Here is a 13,080-nt window from a genome sequence, read left to right on the forward strand (position 1 = left end):
ACTTTCTGTCTGGGTGATCTATCCATTGATGTAAGTGGGGTGTTAAGATCCCCTAGTATTATTGTGTTGTTGTTAATATCTCCTTTAGGTTTGTTAATAGTTGCTTTATGTACTTTGGTGCTCCTGTGTTGGGTGCATATATATTTTTAAATGATATGTCTTCTTGGTGGAGTGTCCCTTTTATCATTATATATTGTCCCTCTTTGCCTCTCATTACCTGTTTTATCTTGAAGTCAACTTTGTCTGATATAAGCGTGGCAACACCTGCTTTCTTTGTTTGCCATTAGCTTGGAGTATTGTCTTCCATCCTTTCACTCTGAGCCTGTGTTTGTCTTTAGAGCTGAGATGTGTTTCCTGGAAGCAGCTTATTGTTGCATCTTGTTTTTTAATCCATCCACCCACTCTGTGTCTTTTGATTGGAGAGTTCTGTCCATTTACATTTAGGATAATTATTGATATATGAAGGCTTATTGTTGCTATTTTATTGCTCATTTTCCAGTTCTTTTGCATTTCTTTTGTTTCTCATCCCGTGTGTTTCGAACTACCAATTCAGTTTGGTAGTTCTGTATGGAGGTTCTCTAAATGTCACACACATTTATCATGTGTGACTCTGTTCTGGTTATTTGGTTAGTGGTTACCATGAGGTTTGTATTAAAAATCTTGTGGATGTGATAGTCCATATTTTGATGGCCTCTTATTCCCTTAAACTAAGTCGATTCGATCTCTTTCCTTTTCCCCTTCTAAGTTATTGTTGTCACAACTTATTCCATCTTGTCTTGTAAGTTGGTGTTTAACACGATGAGGTTATATTTATTTTTGGTGTTTTCCTTCCATTGATCTTTGATTTTATAATTAAGTGTTTGCTAATCTATTCTGATAGAGAGCTGCAATTTTTCTTGTTTTGTTGACCTATTTTCTTCCTTGTTCAAAACTTTGTATCCCTCTCTGTTTTTTTTCTCAGGGATGAGGGCCTTCTTGAGCACTTCTTGTGGTGGGGGTCTTGTAGCAATGAATTCCCTTAGCTTTTGTTAATCAGGGATAGTTTTTATTTCTCCATCATATCTGAAGGATATTTTGCTGGATAGAGTATTCTGGGCTGCAGGTTTTTGTCTTTCAGAATTTTGAATATGTTGTTCCACTCTCTCCTAGCCTGTAAAGTTTCTGTCGAGAAATCGGCTGAGAGCCTGATAGGAATTCCTTTGTATGTTATTTTTTTTTGTCTAGCTGCCCTTAATATTGTTTCTTTGTTGTTGACTTTTGCCAGCTTTACTACTATATGCCTTGGAGTGGGTCTTTTCGTGATGCTATATTTAGGAGATCTGTTGATTTCATTCACTAGTATTTCCAGCTCCTTCCCCAGGTTTGGGAAGTTCTCAGTTATTATTTCTTTGAACAAGTTCTCTGCTCCTTTTTCCCTCTCTTCTCCCTCTGGAATACCTGTAATGCTTATGTTGGATTTCCTAATTGAGTTGGATATTTCTCAGAGAGTTTCTTCATTTCTTTTTAGTCTTAGTTCGCTTTCCTCCTTCATCTGGACCATTTCTGCATTGCTGTCCTCAATATTGCTTATTCTTTCCTCCATATTGTCAGCTCTGATGCTTAAGGCTTCCAGATTTGTCTTTATCTTCTCTATTGTGTTTTCATCTCAAAGATTTCTGATTGGTTTTTCTTTATAGTTTCAATCTCTTTTGTGAAGAAATTCCTGATTTCATTAAATTGTCTGTGTTTTCTTGTATTTCGTTGAGCTTTTTTATGATAGCTATTCTGAATTCTCTGTCATTAAGGTTATACATTTCTGTTCTTTCAGGGTTGATTTCTGGGTGCTTGTCATTTTCTTTTTGGTTTGGAGATTTAATATATTTTTGCCTAGTACCTGTAGGTGTTGGCTTATTTTTTGTCATAGTGAAAACACCTGGTCGAAGTTTCCTCTTGCTGCCACTGGGTGGGGGTCAAGAGCTGTGTGTTCTGTGCCTGCCTCAATCCACAGGTGCTCTGGTTGGCCCGAGGCTGAGCTGAGGCACGGCTGAACTGAAGCACGGCTGAGTGGAGGCTGCTGGGGTTGGAGGACAGGAACACCTGGAGCTGGAGCACGGGAACAGCTGGGGCTAGAGTGCGGCTAGGCCGAAGCAGCTGGGGCTCGGGTGTGGGTGGGTTGAGGAAGCTGGAGCTGAAGCACAACTGAGCTTCAGTGTGGCTGAGCGAAAGTAACTGGAGCTGGAGTGTAGGAACGGCTGGGGCTGGAGCATGGCTTGGTGCACACAACTGGAGCTGGAGTGCAGTTGGGTTGAAGCAGCTGTAGCTGAAGTGCAGGTGGGGCTGAAGAAACAGGAGCTGGAGCTGGAGGGCCACTGGGCTGAAGAAGCTGGAACTGGAGCATGGATGGGCCAAAGTAGCTGGTGCCAAGTCAGCTGGAGACTGATTGTGGCCAAGCAGAAGCAGCTGGAGCCAGGGGGCAGTTGAGACAAAGGAGCCGGCAGCAGGGCATGGTCAAGCCGATGGAGCTGGGGCCAGGGTGCAGTCAAGCCGAAGGGGCTGTGGCCAGGGCACGGTTGAGCCAATGCAGCTGGGGCCATGGCGTGGTCGAGCTGGGGCAGCTGGGGCCATGGCATGGTTGAGCCTGGGGCAGCTGGGGCCGTGGCACTGTTGAGCCAGAGCAGCTGGGACTTGGGCACGCTCAGGCCTGAGCTGTTAGTGCCAGGGTGCAGGCGCACCACTGCCACTGGTGCAGGAGCTCTGGGGTGCCACTGCCTCTGGTGGGGCCGCGGAGCTGGGGGGTTGCAGCCACTGGGGCCTGGGTGTGGGTGCACCACTGCTGCTGTTGCCCAGACGCCAGGGGGCTGCCGCCTCTGGGGCCAGAGTGCAAGTGCGCTGCCACCGCTGGTGTCAGGGTGTGGTCACACTGCCGTCGCTGGTGCCAGGGCTCTGGGGGGCCGCTGCCGCTGGGGGCGGGGCTCTGGGGGGCTGCCGCCTGGTGCTGGGGGTGGGCGCACCACTGCCGCTGATGGGGCCAGGGCAATGGGGGAGTTGCCACTGCAGGGGCCTTGGCGTGGGCTCACTGCCACCACTGGTGCTGGGGCTCTGGAGAGCCACCACTGGGGGCGGGGCATGGGCGCACTGCCGCCACTGGTGCTGGGGCCAGGGCCGAGCTGCAGCACCACAGAGCTAATGCTGCAGGGCCACTATGCTGAAGTGCCGGGCAGGCGGGGGGAGAGGGTGGCGCTTATTTCGCCTCCCCAATCCCAGAGGTTTCTTGCTTCCCTGTTGCTCTCTGCTCTCCTGAAGGGCCAGCTTGTCAAAACTACATTTGCAACAGTTCTGCTCCCTCCGTAGGGGGATTCCCCATGGGCTGAGGGCTCTTGGAGAGTGCTGGTTTTCCCGCAGAGGGCTGTGCCGGCCCTCCCCCTGAGAGCCGCATGGTCTCAGTCTCAGGGTCGCAGACCTTGGGGAAGGAAGGGAGCTCCTCTTACCTCCTTCCACCTCCTCTGGGGATTCCAGCACCTCACCCCTCAGGTGTACGATGCATGGGTGCCTCAGATGTCCCTTGTGTTGTGTGAATAACTTCTGTTGGAATAGGAATGTCCTTTTTGTTGTGTCTTAAAGGGGGAGAGTTCAGTGGGGGAAGCTCACTCCACCATGATGCTGATGTTACTTTCCTAAATAGTTAGATATTAAATGCAATGGATTTTATTATGTCCCAAATGCTTGTGACATATGACATAATTCCTAAAAGTTTAATTTAAATTACATTTAACAATGTAAAGGCACAGATTAAACTAAACTTTTATATAGTCATAATGCATGACTCTTACTATATGGATTCTTATTTTGATGAAGTAAACTATTGCTACTTTAAAAATTCTGCTCTGAGAAATAGTAAGAGACTATTAATTGGTTTTGATGTGTCTAGTGGGTTACATTTAACTCCTACAGTGTGATGTTAATGAGTGTAGAATTCTAAGATAGGACTTAGTGGGGAGCTTTTAAAGATAGAACTCCCATAGACAGATAGTTTACTCCATGATAAAACATGTTTGTCAGATGGAGCTGCCCGTGGCAGTGGAAATCAGGTAAGAATCTGGAAACCAAACCCATTCTTTGTCATTACTGAAAGCAGCTGAACTAGATTCCTCCCATATGGTGGGTCTGTAGTCAGTTTCATGCAGGGAAGATATCGTATGGTACTGTTATTATTATCTTATAAATAAGATGCTTAATTTTGGCTTGGAATTTTTATTATTGCTTCAGAACATCATTGTCTACCAAATTCTATTTCTATATCGGTTGGCATTTGGTTGAGTAAAGCCTATAAACTCAAGGATTTCTCACTAAATGTGACATATTAAAGGGTAGAAAGATCCCAAAATCACTTTGGATTTGGAAGTGTGATACTCTAAAAGGAACTTCGATAGGTCATGCAGAAAGCTCATTTTCTGTTGTTGTTGTCAGAGGCTGCTTTTACAGGCTGTCCTCCCTCAAGTGGGTGACAGTCCTTGAGATTACTGTAAATGTGTGCTGTCAAGCTCTCAGTCCTTACTTAAAATATTCAAATGAATTGTCTTTTTTTCTTCTGGGTAATTTGTTGTTTGTAAATATTTCTGTATATAATTTTTTAAAATTGAATACTAATAAGTTTCCTATGAGGAAAAATCAATGTCAGAAACTTATCTTAAGCCAGTTTTAAAAGCAAGGCTTCTACCTAACTAGGCACAGAAAAATAATGTGAACAAGAAACTTATTTATAACTTCCTTTATTAAATTCTTGTGTTCTTATTTTCCTCTATGGTTAAAGAAATAAGATTTTAATGGAAATCAAGTGAAATTTTCAGCAATATGATTAAATACAACATAGTTTACATGGTCTATTCAGCAAACAAGGCTGTTTTTTAAGAAGAGTTTTTAATAAAATAGGAAGCCAAGTATTTTCTTCCTATACTGGAGAGGAGATAGCATAGTAGTGAAGAGGTCAGAATTAGAGCCAGGCTACCAGGTTCAAATCTGATTTCTTTGTGCTCCAGTTTCCTCTGCTACACAGTGGGGATAGTAACAATTCCCACCTCTTAGGGTAGTTGTGAGGATTAAATAAGTTAATATATATAAAATATGTAGAACATTGCCTAGCATTTGGTAAGTGCTATGTAAATATTGGGTATTATTTTTTTGTTACATGTTGTATAGCTTATATACCTCTTATCTATTATAATTATCAGAAGTTTCCTACAATAGAATCTTGCTACTTAAAAATATAATTAAGAACTTTTATACTCTCGACATTTAAAAAGTCATCATGTTACAAAGTGAGAATGCTGCTTGTATTGTAAACTCGTAAAGTTTTTCCATCACCTCATTCTTCTCTTCGTTTCTTAGAGGAAAAAAATAGATATCTGTTGTGTATATCCCCCTTACTTAATATACTTATCTTTGAGAAATTTGTAAGTCAGTCTACTCTTGTGTGTATGAATAGAGAATAGCTATGGAAAGATTACTTAAATTATATATGCTTTCCTATAACATTATTGTAGAATATATGACATTTCTAGGAAATTAGATAGGGTTTGGCTACCTTGGGAAATAAATGTTGAGCCTGAAAAACATTCCTTTTCCTAGATCATTTCTATTTGGAAATAATAATGGATTCTGTTCTCTTACTTGAAATGTCATTAACACCAAAGCTGCATATATCTCTTGAGTTGACAAAACAAATATGAGGAAACTTTAATAGTAAACCTTCATTAACTTTCCATTTATAACTGAATTTTTCCTCTATTATAATTCATTTCTCATTAATTTATTTAATGGAAAATGGGATCACAATAATAAATAGATGAAGGAAGGAGGTTAATTAGCTTGATGGTGTATTAACGCGAATAGGTATTTAATTACCCAACATGTTTTATATTTCTAAATTATAAGGATTTGTAATAAAAATTTGTTATTATTGTTATATAATAACCATCTGTAAAAATATCAAGGCATTGGAGAACTCTGAAGTGCTTAGGAGACACTAGGTCATTATTAAGTTATGTCAATTTTGTTTCTGCATTAAGAGTACGCCCCTTTGACAATTGGTAATAACTGGAAGTCCCCATTTCTTAATTATCTGGATAAAAAAAATTGGTGTAAGGATTTAAATTTGACAAATTGTTTATCTTTTCCTTTTTTTGTGGATTAAACAGACCTCCAAAGAGGGTAGAGGGAAAAGTGTAATGGAGATCATATTGCAGCCATGATAAAGACAAATTTAAGGGGAAAAATTGGGGAGAAATTAACCAGAAATTCAATAAATTGAAGAAAACCATTAAAGAATATCTCTTGAAGTTCTTTTTTATGAGAAGAAATTCAAGTAATATTTTACCCTTGTTTTACAGAAAAAGTTATCAAAGTCTTGACCAGTTATCAGCTGAAGTTAGCCTTTCTCAGACTTCACTGGATCCAAGTCAGTCACAAGAAGGAGATGGAAAACAAGACACATTAAATTTAATCAGTGAAGGTAAGAAAAAAAAAATCTATTTGAAAATTACTTTTTCCTGCACTATTCTATATTTTGGTTGCAGAGGATTGCTGAAGAATAAAAGTGACATTTCTGTAAAGCATGCTAGGAATTAAGCTGCCATTATTATTAAAAATGGTCTGCTCTTGTTTTTTTCTCATATATTTTTGTGGCTAACCTTCTTGAAGGATTGTCTATAATTTTTACCTTTATGTCCTCACTTCCCGCACTCTTTTTTACTCGCTCCAATTTTGCTTTTGTGTCTCTGCCATTTACTAAAGTGACTTTCATCAAGGTGATCAAACACTGCCACATAGCGAAAGTCAGTTCTCTGTCTTCATCCTATTAAACGTCACAGCAGCATTTTTTTTTTTTTGCAGGGGGAAGATTAGCCCTAAGCTAACATCTGTTGCCAATCTTCCTCCTCTTCCCCCCCTACCCCACATCAAAGCCCCAGTACATAGTTGTAAGTTCTTCTGGTTCTTCTGTGTGAGCTGCCACCACAGCATGGCTACTGACAGACAAGTGGTGTGGTTCTGCGCCTGGGAACCACAGCCAGGCCGCTGAAGCGGAGTGCACCAAACTTTAACTGCTAGGCCATCAGGGCTGGCTCTCAACAGCTTTTTGATACAATTGACCACTTCCTCACTCCTGAGTCACTTCTGGAACTTCATTTATTGAGTGTTCTGAAAAACTTGGGGAATAAACATGAAAGAGTTTTAATTTTTCCTGTTACCATGTTCGCTGTGCTCTATCAACACCTCTTTCCATTGGGTTGCATCTTCCTGAACATCTTGGTCCAATTCCATAACTTTTCAGGCCACTTTCAATTATCATATTTCAGTTTCTAAAACTCAACCTATTCATTTTTAAACGTCAGTAGCTTAGTTGATTCAAAGTTCTTTTCTTTCCTACCCCCAGCATAGGCTAGATCTATGACCCTAGCATTTTGGATTAGACAAACGGTGCTGGTATGATATCGTGCTCACATCTTTTATATCTCCTTCCTCCCCGCTCTACATCTGCTTGTGTGAGGGCTAGGAAAAGACAGACAATTCCTTACCTCAGGGGAACCTGCATTCCGCTCTGCCTCCAATTTCTTCCCTGTCTTCTGCATTGTAATAAAGGGCACCACCATAGGCATTATCCTAGATTCTACTGTTTCCCCTTAAAACTGCAAGTCAATTTATTAGCAAGTCCTGTCAGCTCCCCATACAACATATGCTACCTACATTGACTCATCATCTTCTCCATTACTACAGCCCTAGTTTAAGCCACCTGGAGCAAGCCTCTTGGATAGACTGCTGCCTCAGCTTTTTCGTTGCTCTTTTCATCTCTCTCATTCTTGCCCCCTCAGTCTATTCACCATACAGTAATCAGTGATCTTTGAAAACAAATCAGAAAATATTGTACCGCCACTTAAAATTCTCCAGTAGCTCTCAATGACAATCAGAATAAAATCCAAACTGTTTATCATGGCCTCCTACATGATCTTCTCCTTGCCAGCTTCTGCCTCATTTCATACCATTCTTTTGCTTGTTCTCTACACCCCAGCAAACTGACCTCCTAGCTGGTCCTCCAAGGTTCCTGCCTCAACTATCTTTGCACTTGCTTTTCTCCTAAAACTTCTTTCTTAAAGTCTTTGTATGGTAACCTCTTTACTAGGTCTCTGTTCAAATATCATATCTTTAAAGAAGATTTTATTGACTGCCATACCTTAAGTAACCACTCCCATCTCCATATCCGCCCCATCCCAGGCACTCTACCATATTGTCATATGTTACATTATGATTCTTGTCTGTAACTCCTCACTAAAATATAAGCCTCTTAAGGGTAGGGAATCTTATCTGTATTTTTCACTAGTGTATTACTAGAGCCTGACACATAATAGACAACTATTAAATATTTGTTGATAGAATAAGTACATAATGAATGAGTGTCAGAATGTGAGGAACAAAGTATGGGTAGTATAAAGTAAAAATTCAATTAACCAGAAAGAATTGTGTTAAGCTGAATTTTCTGCTTCTTTTAAGATGGTTGTTGAAATGTTCTCAGAGGGCGTTAGTCTATTTTACTAGCTTAGTAAATAGTGTATATTGACTACAAATTAATCTTTTTTTGATGATATGGATAATGAAGATAGCATATTAGAGCGTCTTAGTAGCACTAATGTAAATGGAAAAGCGTAAACTGGATTCACCGTCGTAATTTAGAATATGTATATTTAAAAAACTAATCCATACTATGAGTGGATTTATTTGTCATGACTCTTCATGTAAAAGACACATTTATTTAGGATTTTAATCTAATTTTTACTTATAGGCATTTTAATATCGATAGGACAAGATTAACAATGAATTTTTTTTTTTTTTTGGTGAGGAAGATCAGCCCTGAGCTAACATCCGTGCTACTACTCCTCTTTTTGCTGAGGAAGACTGGCTCTGAGCTAACATCTATTGCCAATCCTCCTCCTTTTTTTTCCCCAAAGCCCCAGTAGATAGTTGTATGTCACAGTTGCACATCCTTCTAGTTGCTGTATGTGGGACGCGGCCTCAGCATGGCCGGACAAGCGGTGCGTCGGTGCGCACCCGGGATCCGAACCCAGGCCGCCAGTGGTGGAGCGCGCGCACTTAACCGCTAAGCCACGGGGCTGGCCCCAACAATGAATATTTTTAAACTGTATAAACAGATGTATAGAGGAGGAGGGAGGGATGAATAGCTGGAGCATACAGAATTTTTAGGGCAATGAAACTACTCTGTATGATACTAAAATGGTAGATACATGTTGTTATAAATTAGTCCAACTCATAGAATGTGCAACACCAAGAGTGAACCCTAATGTAAACTATGGACTCTGGGTGATAATGATGTAGGTTCACCATTTGTAACAAATGTACCACTCTGGTGGGGAATGTTGATAATGGGGTGACTATGCATGTGTGGGGATAAGGGATATATGGAAAATCTCTTCCTTCATGCTCAATTTTGCTGTGAATCTAAAATTACTCTAAAAAAAAAGTCTATACATATTTAAAAAGTATTGGCTTTAAGATTTTAAGGTTAAATAACAGATTAAATATTACTTACAGAATTTCCATACCCAAATACCTAATAAAATGATCATAAAAAGAGTAGAGGTTAGCCAAAAAATTCACCAGCAACACAAAGGGCTATAAGATATATATAGAATTGTGTAAAATAAAATAAAATATTCAAAAAATTGAAGGACACACATCCCTTCCACGCACAGCATCCTTCCCCCCAATAAAAGCCATACAATTAGGAAACCATATTTTGAAACACTGAAACAAGATGGTGCCCTTGAATTAAAAATTTCATAAACCACCCAAATAAGTTAGCTCTCTCCACAGAAATCCTGAGGAGCAAACACTCTGTCTATATAAAATTACTATTTAAAAATATCACATCAGTTGAGAAAAAAATTCAGCTGATGAAAGCCTCCCCCAGAAAAACAGTAGTGAAGCAGAAAAAAACTATAATACAACTATATAGTTTTATTAAATATCCTCAAACAAGCATTTAGAGATATTATAAAAATCTTTTAAATCAGATATCAAAAACTAAGAGCAGAAATGTTCAAGAAACAAGAAGAAATGAACTGACAGTTGATTAAACTCTACAAAGAAATGGAAAAAAAAGACAAAATTATATCAGAAGTAAATATTAAATTATAAAATGTCTAAAGAAGAATAGATTTGAAATAAAACTTAATATAGAACATTGAAGAAAAGCAGGAAAACAACCAAGAGAATGAAAATGAGATGAAGTAAAATGGGGCTGGCCCAGTGGCGTAGTGGTTAAGTTTGCAGGCTCTGCTTTGGCTTCCTGGAGTTTGCAGGTTTGGATCCCAGGCATGGATCTACACACCGCTCATCAAGCCACGCTGTGGCAGGCATCACACATATAAAATAGAGAGAGATGGGCACAGCTGTTAGCTCAGGGCCAATCTTCCTCAGGAAAAAGAGGAGGATTGGCAACAGATGTTAGCTCAGGGCTAATCTTCCTCACCAAAAAAAGAAGTAAAATGAATTAGAGAAGTGGTTGAATTGGAAGTCAAGCAAAGAAGATGGAATTTGCCTATCAGTGGAGTCGCTGAAGATAAAATAGTGGAGCAGAACTAATATTGAAATCTGTAATTCAACAAAAATTTCTGGAAATAAAAGAAGACCTAAATCTACAAATTGATAGGGCTAACCAAGTACAGAGAAAATTATTACAGAGAAAATTAACCTGTAATAAGCAACTCCAAGAATATTCTACTAAAATTATTAGACATTAACAATAAAAAAAACATATTCAGGGCTTCTAGGCAAAAAGATCAAGTAACTTATAAGGGGAAGAGAATGAGACTAGTAGTATACTTCTCTAGTTTTACAAAGGTAACAACCAGAACAAAACTACAAACCTTCCTAAATAACATGTAATTAAAGCAAAAGGTAAAGAAAACTTGTCATCATCTAGAAAAAGAAACAGAGCAAATATAACAACAACAAAATAATGTCACAGTTGAGAGAACACCAAAAGAAATTTACAAAATAAAAATGGCAAAGAAAACATATCATATAGAGAACGAAACATAGTAAATATAACATACACATAATAATTATAATAAAATTATAAGTTATTCAGAATGACTAAAAATAAAGGAATAGATAAAAGTATATACCAGGCAAATGGAAACACTGAGAAAGCAGAGATTAAAAATCCTGGTATCAGACTAATAGAATCTAAATCAAAACACATTAAACATCACAAAGAAGGACATGTTTGTGGGTTTTTTTTGGTGAGGAAAATTAGTCCTGAGCTAACGTCTGTTGCTAATCCTCCTCTGTTTGCTGAGGAAGATTGGCCCTGGGCTAACATCCGCGCCCATCTTCTTCCACTTTATATGTGGGACGCCTGCCACAGCATGGCTTGATAAGTGGTGCATAGGTCTGTGCCTGGGATCTGAACCTGCAAACCCCAGGCCACCGAAGCAGAGCGTGGAAACTTAACCACTATGCCACTGGGCCAGCCCCAAGAAGGACATGTTTTAATGGTGAAAGCCACAATTAAGATATAAGTTAGGATTATGCACCAAATAATGGCATCCACCTATATAAGAGATATAAGGAGACAAAGATAGAAACCCAGTGACAATAGGAGACTTTAACATACTATTTTCAGTATAAGACAAATCAAATGGACAAAAAATAAGTAAGGATATAAAGGACCTACACAACATAGTCAATGAGGTAGACCTAATTGCTATATGGAACTTTACACTTGTTAATAGATAACATACCTTCTTCTTAAGTGCAGATAGAACAGGAACAAAAATGAACATATTCATAAAGAAACCAGTAAATTCATAAAGTAGAAGTATTACAGACAGTACTCGGATCACCATGCAAAAGAACAGTAGAAATTATTGATAACTTTTTGTTCAAAGGGGCTCTTTCACCTGGGAATAAATAAACTTTCTATTAACTCTTGGGTGAAAGAAATATAAGCTAAAATTATGAACTTCTAATGAATTGACAATAAAACTGCATCGCAGACTTTGTGAGCTTTACTTAAAGCAACAATCAGAGGAAAATTCATAATTTTTATATACATTTATCATCAAAAATGAAAGAAAGTAAGTGAATTGTTTCCTAGCCCAAAAAGCTAGAAAAAGAACAACAAAGTAAATAAAAAGAAAATAATAAAGATAAAACCATAGATTAATGAGATAGAGAATTAGAAAAAAGATCTAATTAATAAATCAAGAAACCCTATTTTTTTAAAATAACAAATTAGCGGGCCGGCCCCGTGGCTTGGCGGTTGGGTGCGCGTGCTCCGCTGCTGGCGGCCTGGGTTCAGATCCCGGGTGCGCACCGACGCACCGCTTCTCCGGCCATGCTGAGGCCCCGTCCCACGTGCCGCAACTGGAGGGATGTGCAGCTATGACATGCAGCTATCTACTTTGGGGCTTTGGGGGAAAAATAAATAAATAAAATTATAAAAATAAATAAATAAATTAACAAATTAGAGACCTAGCTAATTTAATCACAAAAGGGAGAAAGCACAAATAAACAAAAATATAAGGAATAAGTATAACCTGATAAATACAGTATGAAAAAGAAAATTACAGACCAGTATCAATTATGGTTACTGATATAAAAGTCTAAATATTATATTAGTGAACAGAATCTAGCAACACATAAAGAAATGATACACCACGACCAGGTGGATTTAATCCAGGAATGTAAGGCTGATTCAATATTAAGAAATCCATTAATATAATATACCATATTACTAGATCTAAGATAGAAAAGGTTATCTGCACAGATGCCAAAAAAGCCTTGGACAAAATTCAACACTTGTGTGACAAAAACATTGAAGAAAAAAAGAACTGAGTAATACTTCCTTTACATGAGTATGTATGTCTTTGTTCCAAAGCCAGCATCTTATGTAATGAGGAAATACTAAGATACCCATTGTTTCTACCACTATTTAACATTATAATGGAGGTATTAGCTAATGCATTTAAAGAAGAAACTTCTAGAGACATGAGAATTGGATTTTTGCAGATGATGTCATGAACCTGA

The 13,080-nt window shown here is 38.8% G+C and overlaps 2 protein-coding genes across 8 annotated transcripts in view; one reads left to right on the forward strand and one right to left on the reverse strand.

Moving 5' to 3' along the window:
• Positions 1-13,080, forward strand: part of RUNDC3B (RUN domain containing 3B) — a 165,416-nt gene that overhangs the window by 137,883 nt on the left and 14,453 nt on the right. For all 5 annotated transcript variants that reach the window (XM_058524841.1, XM_058524843.1, XM_058524838.1 and 2 more), the window contains one exon: positions 6,366-6,487. In XM_058524841.1, coding sequence (XP_058380824.1) covers positions 6,366-6,487 — 122 coding nt within the window. The remainder of the gene's footprint in view (positions 1-6,365; positions 6,488-13,080) is intronic.
• The window catches only part of SLC25A40 (solute carrier family 25 member 40), a 67,586-nt gene continuing 63,398 nt past the window's right edge, over positions 8,893-13,080 (reverse strand). The window contains exon 14 of one of the 3 annotated variants that reach the window (XR_009215993.1): positions 8,893-13,076. Coding sequence is in view for 1 of the 3 variants with exons in the window: in XM_058524886.1 (XP_058380869.1) it covers positions 13,069-13,076 (8 nt within the window). In the remaining 2 variants the exon portion in view is untranslated. The remainder of the gene's footprint in view (positions 13,077-13,080) is intronic. The other 2 variants (XM_058524886.1, XR_009215989.1) reach the window with 2 other exon arrangements.

The sequence above is a fragment of the Diceros bicornis genome, chromosome 3 (assembly GCF_020826845.1).
Source record: "Diceros bicornis minor isolate mBicDic1 chromosome 3, mDicBic1.mat.cur, whole genome shotgun sequence".
NCBI classification, from domain to species: Eukaryota; Metazoa; Chordata; class Mammalia; order Perissodactyla; family Rhinocerotidae; genus Diceros; species Diceros bicornis.